General features: G+C 37.8%; 2 protein-coding genes across 10 annotated transcripts in view; one reads left to right on the top strand and one right to left on the bottom strand.

Moving 5' to 3' along the window:
• LOC144009389 (uncharacterized) overlaps positions 1-22,538 on the top strand; it is a 79,662-nt gene that overhangs the window by 35,011 nt on the left and 22,113 nt on the right. For 6 of the 9 annotated variants that reach the window (XM_077509111.1, XM_077509112.1, XM_077509108.1 and 3 more), the window contains exon 4: positions 16,545-16,626. The exons of 1 other annotated variant lie outside the window; for it this stretch is intronic. In XM_077509111.1, coding sequence (XP_077365237.1) covers positions 16,545-16,625 — 81 coding nt within the window. In that variant the 3' untranslated portion in view covers position 16,626. Of the gene's footprint in view, positions 1-13,198; positions 13,314-16,544; positions 16,627-22,538 lie in introns of those variants that run through there. 2 more of the 9 variants (XM_077509114.1, XM_077509113.1) reach the window with 2 other exon arrangements.
• vstm2a (V-set and transmembrane domain containing 2A) overlaps positions 1-22,538 on the bottom strand; it is a 44,441-nt gene that overhangs the window by 13,286 nt on the left and 8,617 nt on the right. The window contains exon 3 of the mRNA XM_077509116.1: positions 1,603-1,653. Within this exon, the coding sequence (XP_077365242.1) occupies positions 1,603-1,653 (51 nt within the window). The remainder of the gene's footprint in view (positions 1-1,602; positions 1,654-22,538) is intronic.

Below are 22,538 nucleotides of genomic sequence, written 5' to 3'. Positions count from 1 at the left end.
AGAGCATGAAATGGGAAGGGGATTTTTTTTTCCCACCCTCCCCCTTTCCGTAACACTTTTCTGCAGTCAGTTGCCAGCTGGATGCTTGTTTGATGAATGATTAGATTCGCCTGTTGTTGAATACTGAAATGAAACTAAAGGTTTATGACAAATCTGTTATGGTGTACGCATTTTTGCTGTGCACTAAAGTAAGTTTTGGGTGCGTTTATCCAATTCAGAGCAGTGGGGGACAAAATGGCCCAAGTATTTCCCACCGATTAAAACACAGTAGTATATAAAATGGATGGTTGGATATTTCTATTCCCAAGTATTTGGTGCAGACCTGTTGGTATCATCACAGTTGGGTAATAAATTACATTTCCACAGCAGTTGCTAAACATTTGCCGTAGTGGCCCAACTGGTGAATGCCGATTGACCAAATTCTCCAAGTCCAAGAGGTAGCCCCGCCCCCCAGATAGGAACCAGCGCAACTAGGTCGAGCCAGCTTAACTGTAGAGGAACAACGGTGACACAAGGCGGTGTTTACAGTAGACATTTTATTTATATATTTTCTTTTATGGCTCCTCGCCTAGAAAGGATTTAGTACAGGGCTAAGACTCTGGTAAGCTGCACAAGTTCATCCTTAACTGGCAGAAGCCATTGACGAATGGTGGGACCCGTTCCTTAAAAATAGATGTTGGTGGACTTTGGAGCCAGTGGGAGCTTCATTTACTCAGTGAGGAGTTTAAACAGATGCTCGGTGATTAAGCATCTGATGGAAGTAAAGAAATATATCTAATAGGCCACTTCTAGGAAAGCTAAAAATGGAACTGGGTCATAAATATTTAACCTTGAGCAGCTCTATGTATCAAGTTTGCTTCAATGTAATCCACTGAGAACACTCTGGTGTGTTTGCCTGTCAGTAGTGGTATGTCAAGGATGGTCTTTGACCATCAATAACGGTTTTTGTGACTCGGTGTGGAACATGAGGTGGGACGGTAGATTCCCCAGGTTAAGCTATCTTTTGTCTCCTTCCAATGTCTTGAAATTTCAGTTTTTTGGGCTTTCACTCACAAATGTTAAGTGACGTTGACAAATTGACGAAAATGGTTTGCTTTATTCCACTGGCCAAGATGGCCTCAGCCCACCCTTTGATGAGATGATGCCGAAGGATGTTCTGGACTGTTGTCATTGTAGGGATTACAGCCGTGCATTGTCACAAGCCGGTTCATAGGTTTGTTAGCCAGTTTACATAATTAACCGGATTCCCATATGTTTCCATTTGCTAGCACATCCAGCATTTGGAATATTGACCAAGAGTCAGTTTATACCTTTTAGAGAATGTTAGTAGTACATCGCAGTTTGCCACAACAGAAATTACCATTTCGTGCCATGGCAAATTTAATTGAGCTACACTGCTTCTTGGAAAGTGGCTATATACTCTCTCTCATTATCATCACAACAGAAAAATAATCTGTGGGGAGTGAATTATTATTTTTTTGCACAGCCATTTAACTTTAAGCATCCAAGTACTTCTAAATTGTCCAATTTCTGCCAATTACTACTGTGATTGAAATTATAATTGGATCGTGAGAAGCACTGTCTTAATGGTTTTGGACTTACACTTATTTTTGTCCCCTCGTCATCAGGATGAGGCTCTGGTGTTATCTCCATCTGTGAACAAAGAAGGAAAGATTACTAGGATTGTGAAAGCAGACAATCCATATAGCCAATAAAGGCTACATTACTTACTATTACTCCATCATTGTTGACGCATATGACATTCCAGCGACAAAAGTGCTCTCCATATTTCCATTTAAGTTATTAAACACAAAGTATAATCACAGTTTCCACTCTAAGATAAAAAGTTATGTAGTCATTTCCTTAACCGCCCTAACAGGATTATTACAATCCATCTAAATCTACTTGATTCATATACTGTATGGCTCATATATTAATGTTTTTGTTCATTGCCACTTAACACCCAAGTAGAAATGGAAATGGTAATACTACACTGTTAAGCAGTTTTCTTTATTTATATTGTTGTTTTTATAGTGCCGTGTTGTGTCCATGTGAACTAATGCAACTAAATTCAGATTTGTCGTAATTCAAACTAATGAATGCGGATTATTGGGGACCGTTGGGCCGTTTGTACGTCAATCATACCGTTGTCATAGTGATTCATATGCTAAAACAATTAAAAAGGAATTTAACTGTTCAATGCCTTCCTATTTACTTTCACACTTGCGTTCTCATTCTCATCCGCATCTAATTGCTAGTCGGTGTGTTTTCGTTATAATGGAACTAGAACTACTTCCTGCTTCCTTGTCTCAGAATCATGGGAAATGTAGTCCTACTAGGCCAAGTCCGGTCCTCGAGAGTTCACCTGAAACCTAATAAACATCCTATTACCCTTCCCCTTAACCGGATATTTCAGAGTCAGGAGACCAGAGGAAAGATCAAAGGAGAAAAAGATGAAGCAAAGTGAAATCCAGCACCAACCAGACACCACCTGCCACCTACTAGCCTAACGTTGTATTTGCCGGTTAGTCCCAAAGCAAGTTGAGCTCTGCTGATGGCATATTTCTAATGTTGCCATGTGGGACCGCAGCGAAGTAAACGGCACAGCCACCTTCCAATAGCTGTCGGGACCGAGCAAAAAAAGTTGAATCATGGTGAGTGCATGAACTTGTTTAGCGCTGTTGAACTGTCAACCAAGATAGCATTTAGCATTAGCTAAAGTAGTAGCGCAACCAGGTTGACCAGCGATTAAATTTGTTATAAATATTTCCTGGTGAGAATTTATTACATATTTGATTTTTAGCAACATTTTAATGTCTCAGCTTTTTCATTTTGAGAATCTGCTCACCCTATCTTACACTCACACGCTGTATAGAAACAAAAGGGCCTTTAAGGATTCTGCGTGACATGACAGTACTTCCAGAGAGAGAATTATGCCTCAACACCATCAGTGTCTGCAGTAAAAGTATTATTACCGAATAAAGCTTATGACAATAGTAAAACACATCAAGTTGCACCACAGGAAAAAACAAACTTTTTTTTTTTTTTAAAGCATGCTAGCGTAATTGACTACATACTTTAACACTACTTTTTACACTGGATCCATTGTAAGTGTACCAGACTAAGTAACAAAAAAAAGAAAATCTGAAGAGAAAGTCATGTGATGAAGTGGAACATGCTTGGGCAGTGAAGGAAGGCATGAGGGTGTTTTAGTGTCTTCCATGATTGGAATGAAAAGAGAAGGGCAGGAGAAGGATAAGATGGCTACTGATGAGCATTTGCTGCAGAGAACACTCCTTCAACTGCTGTAATTAGCATGGAGAAACCAGTGCTGCTCCCTGGAGGACGCGCTATAGACAGGTGATTAATGAGCAGAATTACTGCTGGATCCAGCTTGCTCTGTCCGCATGTAGTGTGACGCTTACATCTTGATTTCACAGATGGACCTGACACACTCTATTGTATTGAAGAGATGTCTTTAATGGGGAAGCATAATTCATTGCCCTCTGCCGTGGCATTAGACCGTTTCATGTCATTAATTTCAGCCTCCCCCTTTACAAACTTCGCAGCAGTTTTATGGGCTTGCTGTGCAGTCTATATTTGTCACCTGAGAAGGATAAAGTTAGAGTATTTCACTGGTGAACTGTTGTACCTTCTGAAATGTGAAGCGGCATGCAGCGTTTTATGAGTTATCAGTTATTAAAAAAAATATATGGTTGATAGTCAAAATAAAATAACAAAAGCCAGCAAGAAGAAAAGTTACCAAAACTTCTCTGTAACTTCCGGTTTGTTCACTTCTTGCATTCGACCCACCAACTCCCGTCCCACTTTTGGAAAAGAACAGACTCTCCAGGCATTCGGAAGTTGAGATTCAAAATGATCATGCCTTATTTTAGTTCTTCACATGACTACAAGTCAAAGCATTGAGGAACGCCAATGTACCGGGGTCATACGAATCATCAGTAATCATCATCAATCACACTCGAGATATTTTAGGCTGGAACTCGGTGAATGAGGTCTATTTTTTGCTCCCAGGCTGGTAGAATGTACCCGAAGATAGCGACGGTGAAATTTCAGTGACTCAGGGATGAGTAAAGAGTCATTACGTTTCCCGCTATATTATCGCACGGGCGCTTTCTTACTGAAGTCAAAGGCAGCGGCGCTTAAAAGTATCTCAAATTCAATCTTCCGTCTCCTCATCGCAAAGCCCGTCCACTGTGACACTCGGCCATTCTTCGTGAAAATGTCTCATTGAGTACTCGTAAAATATGCGCCACAATTACCGGGCATAAAAAGCTTCATTGACACCCTGAAACTCAATTATCGTCACATAAAGAAAAACTGTCATGACTTCAACCGGAATAGAAATTAGACCATCCGCTGTTTCTGTGATTGTTTCACAAGTGTTCCATGACAGTGAAAGCCCAAGATGATTGACATCCATGACTAGTTCAGTGAGGGATTAAAGTATCACTCGTAAATATTAAATGACACCAAACACTTGGACTCGAGCGCTAGCAAACCGACTAGCATAGCATCTTGAGGCAAGTCAGATATTGGCTCCATATTAGCTCAACCATACCTGTCCAGAGTAGTGAATTAAAGTGCATAAAATGATACCAATGGGGGATTTTCATGTTAGAATCGAATCAGTCTTGCTTCCGATAATACACGTCAGCTAATGGAAGCACTTTGAAGTGAGCCTTGACCTGCCTGAATGAATGCAGGAATAAAGCAGGCATTGTTCTTCCTCTCGGGAACTGAATGCCAAGAGTTTCCCCTTCTCTCAGGGTTAACTAATAAAGAGACTAGAGAGGAGGGAAGACAGCTGGCTGGAGGATCACTAGCACGCTGTGTTCCCAAAACTCCCACCTCACTTTACTCGCCGGCGTAGAACAGGCAACTTCTTTTTCTCCACTTAGAATATAGATTTGAATATGTTGTCCTTTTCTGGAACTTTATGGATGGAATTTGACTGCTTGTACTTTTATGACAATTCATTTTTTACTTGAGTCACTGTAAAGTAAGGGAAATGTTTATATAGCGGCAGGTTCGTTGCGTTTTCCGTACGTCTTCCGCAAGGACTGCAATTCACACCGCGTGCGTTGCGTGTCCGCAAATCTGCTCTCAACAGATCACAAGATCACGTGGTGTTCGCGCTGGAGAGTTGAGTTCACCCAATAGCAACCGTGTATATAGAGTCCAATTTGTAAACAATAGCCATTTATTAGCCAATATTTCTGGGACTTCTACCATGGCTGTTCTACCATGGGTAAGTATTTTTTGTGTTTAAATAGTGTTATTTTGTCATGTTTAATTTATTCGGAGCTCTTTTTTTTTTGTCATGCTATGTTTGCAAGCTAGCTTCCCTCCCCCCAAAAAATGAGTTCGCAAACTGTTTTATTTTGAAATGTATCGGATTTACCGTGATGTGAGATGCCCGATTTCCTGTCCGGCTCGTGTAATTTCTTCAACTTCACGAAATTCCGCATGCGGCGTCCGGAAGAAATAGAACACTTGCGGAAACCTTCCGCATCGCCGCAGTCGTTCCGCACCGCACTGCAGCTGGTCTAAATTGACATGTATGTAGACTTGAATGCGTTCTATCCTTGCGCCGTCCGTACGGCCACCGTACGGAAAACGCAACGCATTCGTTCCGCAGCCAGTGTCAATTGGGCTTTAGGGTGACCAACCAGATGTCCTGGTTTAACCATGACCGTCCTGGTTTGACCCATGTGTCCTGAGTCATTTTTTTTGTCTCACTTTTAGGCACGTCCCATCTCATCTACATAATACATAAACTATGAATTTATTTTTTGGACTTTGTTTTTGGTGCTTCATGGTACATGATAACAGTCTAAACGAAAACGTAAAATATTTTAAAATAAACTACTGTGTATGAAGTTGGTAAAATATTATGACACTGAACTGTGAATTATCATACTTTACAAAAGCATTCCACATTCCAGGGATGTTTTTGCTTTTCAAAGCAAATCACTTGAGCTTGAGTTTCAAAAAGCGCAGTTATTCCCCATTGGGTTTGAGGGGATGGCAGACTTAATCCAAGTGTGTCACTGTGTGCTTGCTGCGTTTAGGATTGTACTTAAATTGAATGAAAAGGCACAAAGAGCAGAATTAATCACAATAAAAGAAATGTATTTGGGAAGACGTTTGGGGGAGCGGATTTGTTGGAATCTTCCATATAAAAGAAACACAGCACATACACCGAGATGGGGAATAACAAGTCTAATGTTATAGAGAACATTCATCACAGTCGTAGTGAACTGTAGAGAGATGCCTAATTACAGTGCTCACTGACTCCTGCTTGAAGATGTTTTTGGGTCTAAGCTAGTTGTTAACCCTAATTACAGCCCACAGTTGACAGCAGTTCCTTTCACATGCAAACACTAATCCCCCTTCACAGCCCATTGGTTTATGACAAGGGATATGTTAATTACATGTAAAGCCTTCAATTGAACATGTTAATACATGAAAGTGCACCATTACTTTATTCATTGGGGGAGGAAATGTTCCCCTGACGAGGAAAATATTACAGGAAGTTAAATCCAAATGAAGTCTGCCAATTAACTCGATGATGGTTCTCAAAACGTTTCTTGGATGACGTCACTATTAATTGATCGTCTTTCAAGTTATGATTTGCCAAAGGGATAGATAGACCTGTTAAAAAAAAAATGTAGCACCATATCACACCTGTTGGTTTACAAAAATGGTTTTGGACCCTAAGTTAGCTAACTAGCTTGTATGACAGACATGACAAGGATGGACTACACGGAAAACTTGAACAAAAGCGATAATAATAATAATAATAATAATAATAATAATAATAATAATACACTGGCCAGTGTACAAGGAGGGATCATGTAGGTTAAAGTAAGTTACTTTAAACTAAAAAACCTTTTCGGAGGCTAATTTGATTAGATTTGATTTTAGGGCTAATGTAGGCTAATGCGTTGGACAACATATGGTGTAGATAAAGTGCTATATAAGTGCACTTCATTTAACATTGTGATGAAATTTGACTTTTGTTTCTTCAGCAAAAGTACAATTAGTAACCCATTCAAATTGATTCAGAAATTGGTAGTTAATAAATGGTAAACAAATTCAGAAAACGGATTCGAGCTTCTATGCATTTTATTTAAAACCACGTTTAACTGTGGGATTGAATAATACCAGCCTATTTATTGTCATTTCACCCTTCTACTTTTTTATGACATGCAATGGGAAGTTTTTAATTCAATTTGTAGAACCAATAAATAAACACATTCACCCAGTGTCCTTATATTAATTAACTTGTTATAAAGCAATTTAATTTAGTGCTTTTCAGAGATGCTCAGATGACTCAACTGTTACAACTCATTTTTCCGGCCATACTCTCCAACCGCGTGACCTTGTATATGCAAGCGCAGATTGCCACTGTCTTTACATTCATCAGTCCATTAAGAACCCAATAAATTATCCTTAAAATAATTGCATTAATTAAACCACACTAAGATTCTAATTTGTATTTACTGTAACTCAGCTGCCTTTAACTTAATTAGTTCATTACCTGCCTGCCAATTGAAATGGCTATTTTCACACATTAACTAAACGCAGCCACGCAGTATCAGATGGGCCGCTCATTAAACTGCCCTGATTTGAGATAAACACGGCACACTGTCGTTTTTAACAACACAACCAACCAAGTCAAAAAATATCCAGCAGCCAAAAGAAATAACCACAAATGTTTGCATTCTTTACTTAAACTTGAGCATTTATGAAAGAGAAAATATAAGAAAGGAGACTTCTACCGTTAGGAAACGAGATTCACATTTTGGCTTGCAAAACAGTGTTATTTGTTTTTTCTCATGGGTTTCAGTAATATCAACATGCATGTTCGCTTAATTGAATATCTAAATTGTTCGTACAGTAGGTGTATGTGTGTGATTTCTTGACACATAACTGTACGTCACGATTTATATCACACATTTTTCTAAACTGCAGTTTAACCAATCCACACCTAGCTTTAAACATACAGCTCCTCTGTTTTCTTGTATTTTTTACAGGGCACTTCTGTTGGCAGCTTTATTATTGCACAAGCCAAAAGCCAATACAGCTTCTGATTATTTATGTCTTCGGCAGGCAAGGCTAGAACATCAGTAAATATGTCCAAGTTTGAAGGAGACGATAAGGTGGAAGAAGGGTATTAATGGGATCTGCAGCGTTTTTTAAAAGGAAGTCATTGTAGCTCATCATTTAAAGCTGGCGGTGACTGCAAATTATTCAGTCAGCGGAAGATATCAGTTGCAATATTAATCTTCCTTCAGTTTGGGTGAGAAGGGAAGCTGAATGGACTTGTTTTTACCAAAAGTATTTTTATTTGGCGTAACATCATGATTAGAGTCCGCAGCCTAGAAAACTTGGCACGTTGTAAATGCCTTGCTAGTTGAGGAGCTAGCTTAATCAATCAGATAAATATTCATAAACAGAGTCTTGAGTGTGCAGTGAAGTTGTCTATTTATCTTGTGAAACTACAACAAGAACCATAAAATACAATCAATATATGCGCTACATACAGATGAAATTATCATACACACCAACAAAATGTGTTTTTGCTAACAATTAGCGATCGCAATTAGTGTTAGCATTTAGTATTTTAACAATTTAGCTCACATATACGTACATGTTGTAACATAAGGTTTGGGGCACCCGTAGCTCAATGGCCTCTGCCAAACTATCCAGAAAGCATTTAGCACAGAATATTCAACACCACACGTAAAAAATGTTACACAGAACGACAACAACAACAAAAACATAAACAAAATATCCAAGGATGGACACTGACAAGCTTAGGGAAGGAGGAAAGGATATACCCTGAACGGATGAATAGCCCTAATAGATTTTCCACTATAATTTTTGTCCTGATTGGCTAATCCATTTCTAGAGAGACACAAAGGTGAAACGGCGAGACAGGAAATGAGGTGGGGGAAGAATACTCAGAAGAATACTAATTGAAATAAGAAACACTGAGTGAAATTTCAATTCCAGCCGTTGGCTACTTGAATACTCCACGCAACTGGAATGTCTAATAAGGACAAAGAGGTGACATCTCAAGATAATACTTAATTGTGAGATTTAGTGTGATTGTTGAACAGCTTTCTAAGTTGTCAGAAGCTTTAACTTAAAACATGGCAAAGATTTAGGTAGACCATTTAAATTTGACATGTTTATAATTTTTCCGTTCATTTTGTGTACTATTATCTCACAAATTATAATACATCAGCATTATCAGCATCAGATAATTCCGAAAGAAAAAAAAATGAGTGTAAACGGTTTGAATTCAAGGCCTGATGATGTCGTAGGTGATGCAAATTTCAGAAGAGGCTTTTTCCAAGCACCACACAGGGCTGTAGTCATCTTACTATAATCTATTATGCAAGGCTGTTCAAGAGAACCCCGAGGGCAGGTAAAATAAAGGCACAGTACGCTTAAAAAAAAAAGAAAAAAAAAAGTCTTTGAAACCATAAATGAAACCGCAGAAGACAGTGATATTCATTTCAATTAGAAGCAGTGGCGGCTGGTTAATAGAGGGCGCTAGGGTGCCGCCCACCACTCAGCTGTTTCACCTTGAATAAAAAAATGAAAAATAGAAATTAAATAATACAATATTTTTAAAGATTGAAAGACAACACCTTTTGTGAGGAGACCCTAGTAGCAGATTAGAGAAACCTCAATGTGAAAACGCTGACATATACAGCACTCCATAGACAGACGAGGTTAGTTATTGCTTTTTTTTTTCCTGCTTTGCTGCCTCTTTTTTTTTTTTTTTTTTTTAATTCAAATGTCAGGATATGACTCAGCATGGATTAAGACGGGTATGACTCATTTATATAATAGTCATATAGCTTTGTACAGTTGGTGAAATATTTTTTCGTCAAGTTGCAACATGCCACTGTATGATGACAAATTTGGACTTGAAGCCAATCACAAGAAGGAATCATGCCATATTGCCTATGACAAAATTATTTTTGGACGCAAGTTTTTAAACCTATTGACTACAGCAGGATGCCCTTTCATGTACGATTGACGATGGACATGACCCGAAAATCTTTCGGTGACTTAAAGGTGTGTCGATGCCAGGGGTCGGCACCCCGTTGGCCCCACCCCCTTGCATGTGCAACTGTTCAGTTATGTGACTGTGCCATTACGGAATAAAACATAAAAAAAACAAAATCACCTTGTGTTCACAGGTTTATATTTGACTTGGCTATTGCTGAAAAAAATATTTTTTGAAGGTGGTAAAAGCAAAGTGACCATCATGACCTGGAAAGGTGCAGTCGAAAAAAAATGGCTAAAATTTCCATCCATCCATGCATGAGTGCATATTGTGGGAAGGTGGATGTTATCCCCGCTGACACTGTGCAAGAAACAGGGTAAACTCTGGCTAGACCTGCAGTCACGACAGACTGACACATTAATATTCATACCTGCAGGCAACTGAGAGACTCCAATTAACCTGAACTGATGTTTTCGGTCTGATGGAGGTTGGCGGCTACACAGAAAAACTATCCTGACATTAAAATCAAAAGTACAAACAGTGGAAGTTTTTGCTATAATCTGACGAGTAGGTTTAAATTGCTTTTAAAACGCAATGCTGAAAAGCACAACACAAATACAAAGTAACTCCTGTGTTAGCTTGATTGATCATTTATTTCCTGAGGTAGGCTGGGAATAAAGCCTAACAAACAACACTTATTACAGCTTTGTGAAGACTATTATGTGACTCCCATAGCAAATATTTCTTCTTTTAAATGTGTCAAAGAAAGAATCGGCCATGGTTCTAACATCCCTTCTCAAAAACCGTTTGCATAGCAAAGGGAAGTTAAATTAAAGTAAGCATTCATACACACAGCAATGTTTGCCAAAACACTGTAGCTAGACAGTGGCTATCGTGGAGATGTTTGTGACTCCAAATATTTATAATAAAATGTTCGTCACACTTGGGAATTATTTAAATCGGTTAAACCTGCTTTCAGATATCGGGCTTTGAACATTTTCCTGCCTGCCTCAATTACTCAACGTGGGTCTTTTTCTTGCATTTCCATTGTGAATCCACAACAGCAGGAGGTTACAGCTGGAGAGATCACAGATGATATCACAAGGAGCGTAATGTAAGATCCTGCTTTCAAAAATATCTGATCTTTCTTATTGCAGATTTTGTCTGTGTGGCCAATTGTTTCGTGTTTTTGTTTTGTCACACCAAATTCGAAGCCAGCTTGAGAAACTTAAGTGTTTTTCCAAGGTCATGGTGCATAAAAATGTATATTTAAAAAAAAAAATGAGCCAGTCTTTATCATTCCGGAGATGTTATGAAAGAAAGTGATGAAATAAAAGCAAAGGAAATGTTCATCTTTTGATGAAAAAAAAAAAAAGGATGACCGTGGCTGAATATACCACGGGACATTTTCTCATGACCTCTAAATATTTCAGACGTCTCGCTTTGAAAATCCCCGTGATGAAATACGACGAAAAAGCACGAGCGACTAATAAAATAACACATCAGTTTGGCATATTGAATCGTCGTGAACGTGGTGCGCTGGGGGCGGTCCCAATTGATCGAACAATGATGGGCGCTCATGACACGCGTGTCCATATCGGTGTACGATCACTATTATGACTGCTCTAGTGCAACAATACATTACATTTAATATCCTTGGACCGCGATCCAGCCAGCGGGCCCAAAAGCAATTAACGGCAGAATCAATACCCCGAGTCAAAACACTGTGACAGCTCTATTATCCCTGGATGTAGGAGGCCGAGTGGGGTCTCATTTTTCGGTGCGTCCACACAAACACGCGCATGCTTCTTTGTGTATCACAGTTACTGGAAAGAGTTTTACTTGGGAGCGAACTGATTGTTTTGACTGTAATTGATTGTTGAGAATGGGAATTTTCTTTTCAATTTGAACCATTTGCTGGTGAATGAATAATGGCAGCCGTTTTGAGTAACTAGTAATTTAACACGTTATTATATCTAATAGAGGTGTTATAATTAGTGTGTTCATTTAAAGTTCCTTATAATGCCACTAATTTTTTAACGCGCAATTAATGACCACCCCTCACTTGGGAGAGCCTGTCTGTCGTAACGCACCAGACACGTCCATGTCAAAATTTTGCGTTATAAAATTACTAATCATGCATATATTTGTGGAATGGAGTCAAGTTGTATGTTACAGTTTTAAAAAAAAATGTACAGAAGTGCGCAAGTTATTTCATGTTAAAGATTACATAGCTCTTAATATGAAAAGAAAAATGCACTGAGCTGTCACCGTCTTACAATTACAATTATGCCATCTAGTGGCAGAAAAATGACTTAACACAAATCAATATTGCACTTGTTTATGAATTATGATGACATTTCTGTATCAAAAGACCAAAAGATGCAGCCATATTTCTATTAGTTTAACATATTTTTCCACTTTTATGTAAACAAGAGTATGAAAACTTAGAAAACACATTTTATTGTACATTTAGAACAGGTATAAAATGTGCGATTAATCGTGAGTTAACTTTTGAAGTCATGTGATTAATTATGATTGAAAAATTAAAATGGATAGTTAACAAATAACAAAATAAAGTAGGTAAAATACACCCTTGAACTAATCAACAGGCACACAATAAACAAATGGGAGTGACATCACGTATGCGCCAAATCACATTTTTAGCACGTTGACATCTCATGTGTGGATACCAGTTGAGGTTCATGTTTTAGACCTGGAAATACGGTCCTAATAAGGAGTTTTGTGACAGCTAAAGATGAAAATATCAACAACGGTTGTACACTCTCGTACTGTAGTCAAAGTATTATCTGGTTTTATTGAAATTTGAAGAAATATTTGGTGTATGGTATACATTCAAGCTTACAGCAGGTCGTGTGAATCATAGCTGCGACTCGTTACTTTTAAAATGAAGTAATCAGTAAGGTAACCAAGTGACTTTTTCACGGTAACCGTGGCAACGCTGACCATTTGCATGTCAATCAGCCTCCCAGAAAAGATTGTGGCAGCAGACCAAAAATACCACTGCAGCATCACAGGCATTACCTCCGTTTGATTTTCATCTGAGAGATTTTCCAGCGCTCCAATCCCTTCTTCAATACTCCTGCTAATTCCTTCCTTTTCCTCCCTCTCCCTTTCTGTCAGCATCAGTCTTTTGCTGGTGAAACCCAGCCTGTCATCACATCAGCACTGACAGCACTTTTATCTAATCACACTCTTTAATGTGCTCCAGCTCATCTCATCCTGCGAGGAACCAAAGGTAGAAATCCTTCTTGTCTGCATTTGTTCATTTTGACACATAATCTTGTGCTTCATTGACCAAGTGCAACTGCACATGGGCTTTAAATGAACAGAAAGGAAATCGTTCTAAATGATGTCTGGCTCATTTTTTGTGAATGTAATTTTTTATTTTTTTATTTTTTCTGATGCGGTTAATAAACCAACCAAAACCTCAGCGGTGTAGGAAGAAAAGCATAAAAGTTGTAATATTTTTAACAAGCCTACTCGCCATAAATTCATTAGCATTTATATATTTATTTTCCAGTACTGTGTGGGGGATTCCCTACACGTTGACACCAAAGAGCGTCGCTGTTTTGTTACTGATATGGACAGCGGCATAGCAATCATTTCAGAATTGCGGAGGACAAATTGTTCAGGCGTTATCATCCACTCGCGTTTCAATGCTCCTCTCTGTTGTGGCCATCCCTCGTTGAGGTAAAACACAATGACAATAAAGCACAAGTAATCTGATAATTAAATGCCCACAGTCGACACTGACGACACACAAAAAAACAAAAAAAACAAAACTGTAATATATTGTCGCCAACAAGCTTATTGCATACAAAATGAAAAGGAAGTAAAAATACTTTGAACCATCCTCTCATTTCAGCCACAAATGTAAATATGATTTGATTTCTTACCCACCAAAACATCGAATCACAATGATTCACACATCTACTACATAACGGCCATAATATAGTTTTGCTCACCATCTTCCATAAATATAAACAAAGCAGAAACATAGTGGCTTAGTTTCTTGAATAATAATAGCTAGCTAGCAAGCCAACTTACATTAGGAAACAATATCAGTCTTAGCATTACATCACAACAATGATCAACACGTATATTCAGACTAAATAATTCCCAGAATATAGTTTTCCCCACAGTCTGTCATAAATATATACAAAGCAGAAATTAAAATTAAAGAGTGGCTTCGTTTCTTGTATAACAGAAATTAGCCAGCTACTTTCTGTATCGCTTGGTTTCATTAGAACTGCCACTGACCTTTTTTTTTTTTTTTTTTTTTTTTTTTTTTTAAAGAACTGCCACTGACCTGAAGGAAAATAATTTGATCAAAACCTTCATTCTTTTTCCTGCTTGGCTGCATATAGCCTATATTATTGTTGTTTTAGTTACTGTATACCGTTAAGCAAATCTTGACGTCTACAGAAACGACAATCACATGCGATCAGTTACTTTTTTTTTTTTTTGCACTATTCCTTCTGCTCTATTACCCTGGAAAATGAATCTGTGTGTGACATTTATCACTCCACACAACAAAATAAAGCCAGCAAATCCAAAGTTGAAGCATCCTCTCATGACTAATTTGTTTTATTCATTTTGATGCCATCAACTGGGGGAGGATTAGATACACTATAATTAATTATGGAGAACTGCAAGTGCAAGCCATCTCATGGGTTATTATGACAAGCCATGTACTATTCAGTTAGTACAGTTTGTTTATTTTTAGCAAGTTTCAATCCAGAAAGAGTTTGTGTTTTAAATTTAAACTTTTAGTATTTGTAGTCCTAGTCCAAAACTTTTTTTATGATTTAAATACTGCATCATGCCTAGCAGGTTTTTAGGTGTATTTAGTTTTCATTAGGGCCAAAAGTTTTCCATATTTGGCTTGAATCTGTGACTATAAAAACCAAAAGTTCAACGGAGACTGTTTCCCATTTGTAATTTGCTGTGTTGGCAACGTTACAGGTTATTAACATGTTAAATACAAAAATGTGCTGATAATCACAACCGGCAAATTAAATATATCTGCGGACAATTGGTTTCAGCATTTTGCTTCAATTAAATAACGTCTTGTTATCATTTCAACGGATCAAAAAAAAGGTTAAAAGATAATTTTCTGCACTGAAACCCCCCCCCAAATACAATTCATGTTTCATATTAGACAACGGTGATTTAATTAGATGTTAAGATGAATCCGAAGAGTGCAGATCATTAGCGAAATTAATCATGATTGCCCATAAAAGTCCTCTACATTAAATCTCGCCTCTTCAGGCAAAGCATTATGGGCCGACAAATCATCCTTTTCACTTGCTTCGGGCAGTGGCCAGCTGCCGTTTGGAATCCAAAGGAAATTCCCCTTGTCCCGCTTTGTGTGGTGAAGCTATCTTGTAGTAAGTTGGAACTTATATTTTCAAGTTTGATGAGTCACAATTGTATAATTATTTCGCTGGAAAATGTGAGAAAGAAAACAAGTGAAAGTGCTTGGAAAATCCATACAAATGACAACAAAAAGAAAAATATGTACACAGAATGAGGTTGCAATTTAAAGAAAAAAAAGTCAGAATATATTGACTGATGAGTAAATGTCATTGCCATTTTCTTTTCAGCAAGCCTCGCAGCTTAATATGTTCTTTTGTAATTAATTGGATTGGCATTTCTCTCAATCAGTTGTGCAGACTACAAAGTCTTGTTGTTTAATCGCATTTTACTTGAAAAATAAAGTAGGAGCATCGATTTCTGTTGTTGTTGCTGCTCTTCTGCTTCATTTTTTTAACACAAGACAGTAAATGTAAAAATTTAAATAATAAATAAAAATAATACAGTAATAATAATAATAATAATAATAATAATAATAACTAGACAAAGTGACATTTCTGCAGAAATTCCGTGAGAATGCTGAAAGCTGAATGCTAATAAAATGTTTCCCAAGCGAGATTTGAACCAACGCACTTGCATGTCTCCGTAACGCCAGGCAAGTATTTAACATGTGAGCCAACATGGCTTGATGAAAATCATGGCTAATGGCCTATTTATATATAAAAGAGTTATTTGAAAGTACCATCCATTCATGTAGATGGAAAAATGGAACTAATGATATCCAAAGGGAAAATGCATAAAATTAAATTCACGCAATAGGCATGCAGTACCCACCATTAATTTCAGCATTCCCACAATAATAATAATTGCCTACGGAAGCATATTGCATTCAGTTGAAAAAAAAACAAAAACTGTTTTTCTCACTATTTTCTCGAGGGACCGTTGTTTTTGGTGTAGTTTTTAATTTTCTGTTTTTTTTTCTGTCATAAAAATTCTGAGAAACGGGAAAGAATAAAAAGACAAAAGGAAAAATTGCTAAGGAAAAAAAACAGAAGAAAATATTCAGGAAAACAGGGAAAAACATTATTTAAAAAAACAACAAAAAAAACAATTACATAATTTTTTTCCCGTTTTTTTTTTTTTACCTCAGAATTCCAAGTGGCTTGTTGCAGACTCGCTAATGTCGGACACTTTCCTGTACACCCCCAATGTACCTTACTGGCTCATTTAAGGTAAGGCATGTACCGTAAGTAGTAACCCACACAGTATTGGTAATGTTTTATGCTTTTTTTTTTTTTTTCTTTTTTACTGTATACTATCATTCCAATGTAAGCTATGTTTATGGTTTTACTTTTATGGAGCATGTAAGTATACAAGCATGTCAATCGATCGGCATGATTTTAGTAAGCTAATAGTTAACTTTCTGCAGAAGTCTATTGCATGTGTGAAAGTGTCCGCCATTAGTGAGTCTGCGACAAGTCACTTGCAGTTCACAGGTAAAAAAAAACCAAACTATATAAATATTATTTTTCCCTCTTTTTGTGAATGTTTTTTTTCTGTTTCTCTGAGTATTTTTTTCTTGTTTTTTTGTAATATTTTTTATGACAGAAAAATATTAAGCAAAAAAAAAAAGTTAAAAAAAATATATAAAGTAAAAAAAAAAAAAAATCAGAGAAACATAAAAAAAAATGCAAAAAATTAATCTGAAAAACTGCTTTTTTTTTGGGGGGGGGGCAAAAATTCCTATATAAGCAAAGCCCAATCAAATGAATATTACAATACTATTTATTTATTAAGAAAATTTGGTTGTCACAATTAAGACTATAAACAACCAATTTGTACGCATAAATGTCAACATTCTTGTAAAATACAGGCAATTACAGTAAAGCAAACCTATTTTGAGGGGCGTCAATTTCTTATGGAGTTTGATTATGCGCGGTAGTGCTCAATCCCTATCCCCCCGTGAATAGCGGGTGGCCTATTTAAAAGTCTAGCCATGTAGTCTAATGATTAAATACATGAATCAAGTATTTGTCTCTAGTGTGTCTCTGTTTTAAATGTTAATGTGTCATTTCATAATGAAGACGCTACACACAATTATAATCCGCTCCGTGAGTCCCTACCTTGAAAAGGTTTGCGAGTTTTTAATGTGAGTTGACGTCCTGACAAGAAGACTCATATTAAACTCCTCATAAAATATGTATAAAATGTAATTGTTTTATGCTACGCATAAAAACAAATGTATGGTGATTCAATTTTTGCCGGACGGAAGTAGTCTGTCAAAGCGGAAGCCTTTCAAGGAGCCCCAGCGTGAAAAGGGAGTCCTGCGGATTTGACAAGTTGCATCGTGACACTGGATTGGATTAGCGTTCCCCCAGTTGACAGTGTAACAGCGGTGTCAGGACTAATAGTAGCAGCGCAGATAGAATCACATCTCCAAGATGGTCTTATCTCGATCTGCGTTTCGTTGGGCCGCCGCGGGATTCTGACCCCTGATATGTGACAATGGTTTAACCTCTGTCACGTACGGCAGGGTTGAATGCAGGCTTGAAAATATGTCGGAGTGAATATGTGTGTGGCTCGGGATGGAAAGAAGAAGAGAAAATGGTGGTATAAAAACGCAAGGAAGGTCAAAATTTGAATCACAGTGGTTTAAAAAAACAAGTTGAGCTGGAATATTTTTAAGGAATTAAGTTATATACTCGAAAGTATTAGCCCCCCTTGAACTTTTGGACCTTTTACCACATTTCAGGCTTCAATTAAAGATATAGAATTGGATTTTTATGTGAAGAATTAATCATAACTTTTCCAAAAATATGTATGCTGTAACTGAAAGTAAAATGTGCATATCACCCCCTCTTCTCGCAGTGCAGCCAACTGACTGATTGATGATCCCTAATGATTGAATGTTTAACTAGAGTAATTTAATGTCATCTAGTTTCAGTATACAGTAAATAATGTAATGTAAAATTGCTGAACATCTAGGTAAGGATTGTCTTCATTTTCAGCAATAGAAATGGTACTGGTGGCAAATGTCAATGTTCATAACCGTCCATGTTCCTTATCATCCTTTTCATCATTGCCCTCTGTCAAAGCAAGAACTGATGTAGTTTTTAGTAAGACAACTGAGCTATGATGACCAAGGTAGTCGAGGTCAAACATAATCACTTGCTACATGTTTCTTATCGGCACCATTTTTCAACTGCTCCTTTATCGTTTTCACTGTGAATCACACTTTATGTCTTAAAAAAATAAATAAATCAACACCACTCGGGTGTGTCCATTTATGCAACCCCTGAGAGTGACTCACGGAACCTCTGGAGTTCGATCAAAACCAGGTTAAGAACTACTGTTGACAATGAACAGGATTACAAGTAAGAACCATTCGGTAATTCTTGACAATCTTTACCGCTGTGCTATATGCATTGTGCGGTCACAATGAGAAGAATTGATCCATAAAATAATTCGAGGGCTTTTACTGCACTCTGAGGAAATAAGCGTCTCGCGAAGAATGTCAACCGCAACCTTCAGACAAACCGCAGTCACACTCAAGCAACTGCAAGACAATAATGGCAAATGCAGTATTTAGAAAATTGTCGCGCTGTGAATGATAGTACAACAAACCAAGGTAATAATTTGTACTTGCTCTTTGGCCTTAGTCAATGTTTTATCTGAACATCTTAATTATACTTAAATAATAAATGTCACTGATTTTGCAAATTGTAATCAAAAGAATTACCCCAAGATTCGCTGCTCGCACCCAGAATAAACCGGGAATATATAATCACGCTTTGCACTACGTTCGTCGCATGGAACTGCTCCAGTTATGTGCATCTTGGCTGCTCCACTTTCACTATTAACACATTACATGCTCAATTGACGCTTCAATTAATGTGAAGCATGGACTCGGGGCACAACTGAATGCACTACATTCTTCTGATTTGCTAGTGAATGAACATGCTTTAAAAAATAAAAATTAAAAATACACTGATAGTTATTTTAAAATTGATCCAGCCAAATTCCACACAGCAGATGTAATGTGCCAAGTCCTTCCAGTTGTAGTACAAATTGAGTCAAGCAATCGAGTAAAACATAGCGGGCAGGGTCCATATTTCATTGCATTTGCAACATAATTCACGATATTGGGACGCCGACAGCAGCGGTTGCCGTGCAGCGTGCCAGCCAGCTTGTAACGAGCAATTCGTACTTCAGTGGCTCACTCAAAGGCAATCGTCTCCAGAGGAATGTAAGGTTAAACCGATAACCTTCAATCTCCTTAGCTGCCATTCCCACAAGGCCATGCAGCTTAAATATACACTAAGGACAATTAATAGATAATTGAGTAATAACAAGTCAATGTCTACAAGAGACCACTTACATTTTTTTTTTAGGGCTTTAAAAGCCACAACACAACTTGGATTCTGATGTCAGCAAACATATTTGTAGGCTAAATATAGCATATTTTCCCATAATCCCACTGGGTATTTCTTGCACATACACAAGTCAATACCCCGTTGCATTATGGGGGGAAAAAAATGCTGAAGCTAAATAATGCACTGCAGACATAATAATAATAACTCATAAAAGTTAAGAATAAACAATGTTTTTAATTTTTGAACATATTGGTTTGATGTGGGCCAAATGCCTAAAATGTGAAGTGTTTGTTTTATTGCAAACAAATCCCAACTAATATATCAGATGTTAGCAAGCTAATCTAAGTTGCATCTTTTTATGTCTTCTTTTTCCTACTCAAGACATCATTTTTACACACTACCTTAATCGGAATTTAAGTGATACTACTGAAGACAACAATTTCTATCTTATTGTGTTTTAATCGTGGACTAGCATTCTTAGCGGCGCTTTTAACTCGTAAAGCACTTTGAGTTGCATATTTTGTATGAAAAGAGGTATAAAAATAAAAATTGATTGATTGAAATGGTCACTGGTGACATCCCTTGGTGCACTCATCACTGATCTGGTAATATTATTGTGGGCTTCAAACATTATACATTAAGAAAAATGAATCACGAAGAAATACTGACAATTTGCTTGAATGAATCAATTCCTCGCTTCAAGCGTCAACTGTGTTCACGTCATTGTCCGGAAAAAACAGCCATGTCGATCCACAGGAGAAAGTAAACGAGAATTATTTTGCACGCATGTATGAATCGTGCACATATTTCCCTAGCGGCTTCAAGTACCCTTATTGCGTCACAACTCCCATATGTTTTTTTTTTTTTTTCCCCATCTGCTCATCCCTTCCCTCCACCATCTTATTCGTCCAAATGCAGAGAAATATAATCAACATGGGTCAAGTAGTTGCTGCTCAGATATGAAAACAAATTTCAAATCCAAGTTTTGTTGGCACGCACAAGATACAAAAATGTTAATCTGTGGGCATGTTAATTTCTTGATGAACGGCAACAGATGAAAATCATTATCATTACACCAAGGGTGATTAATTCCGTGCCAAAGATGTCCAAGCCATGCTGTCCCCGCCCATTTTCACTCGGAGCTCATCAAAAAGTGATGCTTGGTAACTGGCTCTTGATGTGACATGATGCTGCTAATCGAGCTTTGATCCCACTGGGTCAAACTGTGACACATTGTGTTTCGGGCGTGGAGCCAATCACGCTCAACCAAGACAATCACTGTGACTTGCGCTGCTGCAGTGCACTGCAGATGTAACGCCGCAGCTGCCGTCCGCTCTCGTGCCCGACAATAAATTGCTATTATTTGATAGAAGCCGCAGCAATCTGCGGCGAGGAAATCAAGCAACGGGAGAACGACAGACATCAAAACTGCACTGAATCTGATTTCGTTTTCATAGCCAATCATTTCGTGTGATAAGCCAGGAAAACATTAAAAACACATTATAGAGCAGATTTTAATCATGGATGTGTCAAAACAGAATGTCAGAATCCCTACAGACTAACAACACAGCTTGTCAGTTCGATGCTTATAAGAGCTTTTTTAATTTATCAATTAAGTTAAAGACACGGTCTTCCGTTTTCACTCAGGAAAATGCACTATATAAATACAGGATTTTTACCCATGAACTTCGGATTTTTTTTTCACTCACTCACTCACACAAGCTTACATGTGTGAGTGAGTGAGTGGAAAAAAAAAAAACCCGTGCGTGCTGTCAAGTTGCCGCGGGAGTGACGTCATGCAGCCGACAAATTTGCCCGGCCCCGTCTGCGGCTTTTAGGCTCAACCAATCGCAGCTTTTGAAATGATCACTCAAACCTATCAACGGCTCAACCACACCTCACCAAGATGGGAGTTTCTGTCCTGTTAGTCCCTCTTTGAGATGATTTTCAGAATCTTTAAAAATATGGGCCATGAGTCCGATACGCAACTCGGACCTCATACGGAGGGTTCAGGGGAAAACTTCAAAACATCAGCAATGTCTCATATGAGTGAATGATCTTCCAGGAGAAGATGATAGAGAATGTTCTCGGAATGCAGAGGGATGACATAAATTGTGCATCGTTTTAACTATCACACCAACATGGTCATAAGAGCAGTCAATAACTTTCTGAAAGCCCCAGTAAAAAGCGCCTATTCTAATTAAGTCTGCCATTATTCATTGTGACGTGACCTTCAGACACAAACGAGGATTTGACTAATTAGGTTTATTTTGAAAGTGGCGCTGCGATGACTTCCTGAATTTGGGTTTTCGTAGAAGAAAAAGACCTAAAATACTTGCAACCACCATATTTCCTTGATCAATAATTTGACTCCAATTATTTTATATACAGTAGTAAACACAAACACCCTGGAAAGTGTTGGCAGTCAATAGAGAGCAGAAAAGTATCCTATCCACTGGGATATGATATGACATGAACGTGTGCCGTCTGTTTTTACAGACTAATACGTTAGAGTCGAGTGCAGCGCCTCCGTGAAGAGGCAATAAAGTCCAGGTAGTGGAGTGAGACTGGTAATGACAGCCGACACAAGAGATGTACTGTGAAGTGATACAACCAAGTCACTGATCAAATTGACAATATGCACACAGAAATCAATAAGCAGTCATGGAAAACGCATGGCATGTACACTCAATTCCTACTAGTCATGAATAGCAAAAATAGGCGAGTCATTGACACATACGAAAAAGCTTTGTAATTGTCGGTAGTTTGAT

Source organism: Festucalex cinctus, chromosome 20 (assembly GCF_051991245.1).
Source record: "Festucalex cinctus isolate MCC-2025b chromosome 20, RoL_Fcin_1.0, whole genome shotgun sequence".
NCBI lineage: Eukaryota > Metazoa > Chordata > Actinopteri > Syngnathiformes > Syngnathidae > Festucalex > Festucalex cinctus.
This window is presented reverse-complemented; position numbering and strand designations above follow the sequence as displayed.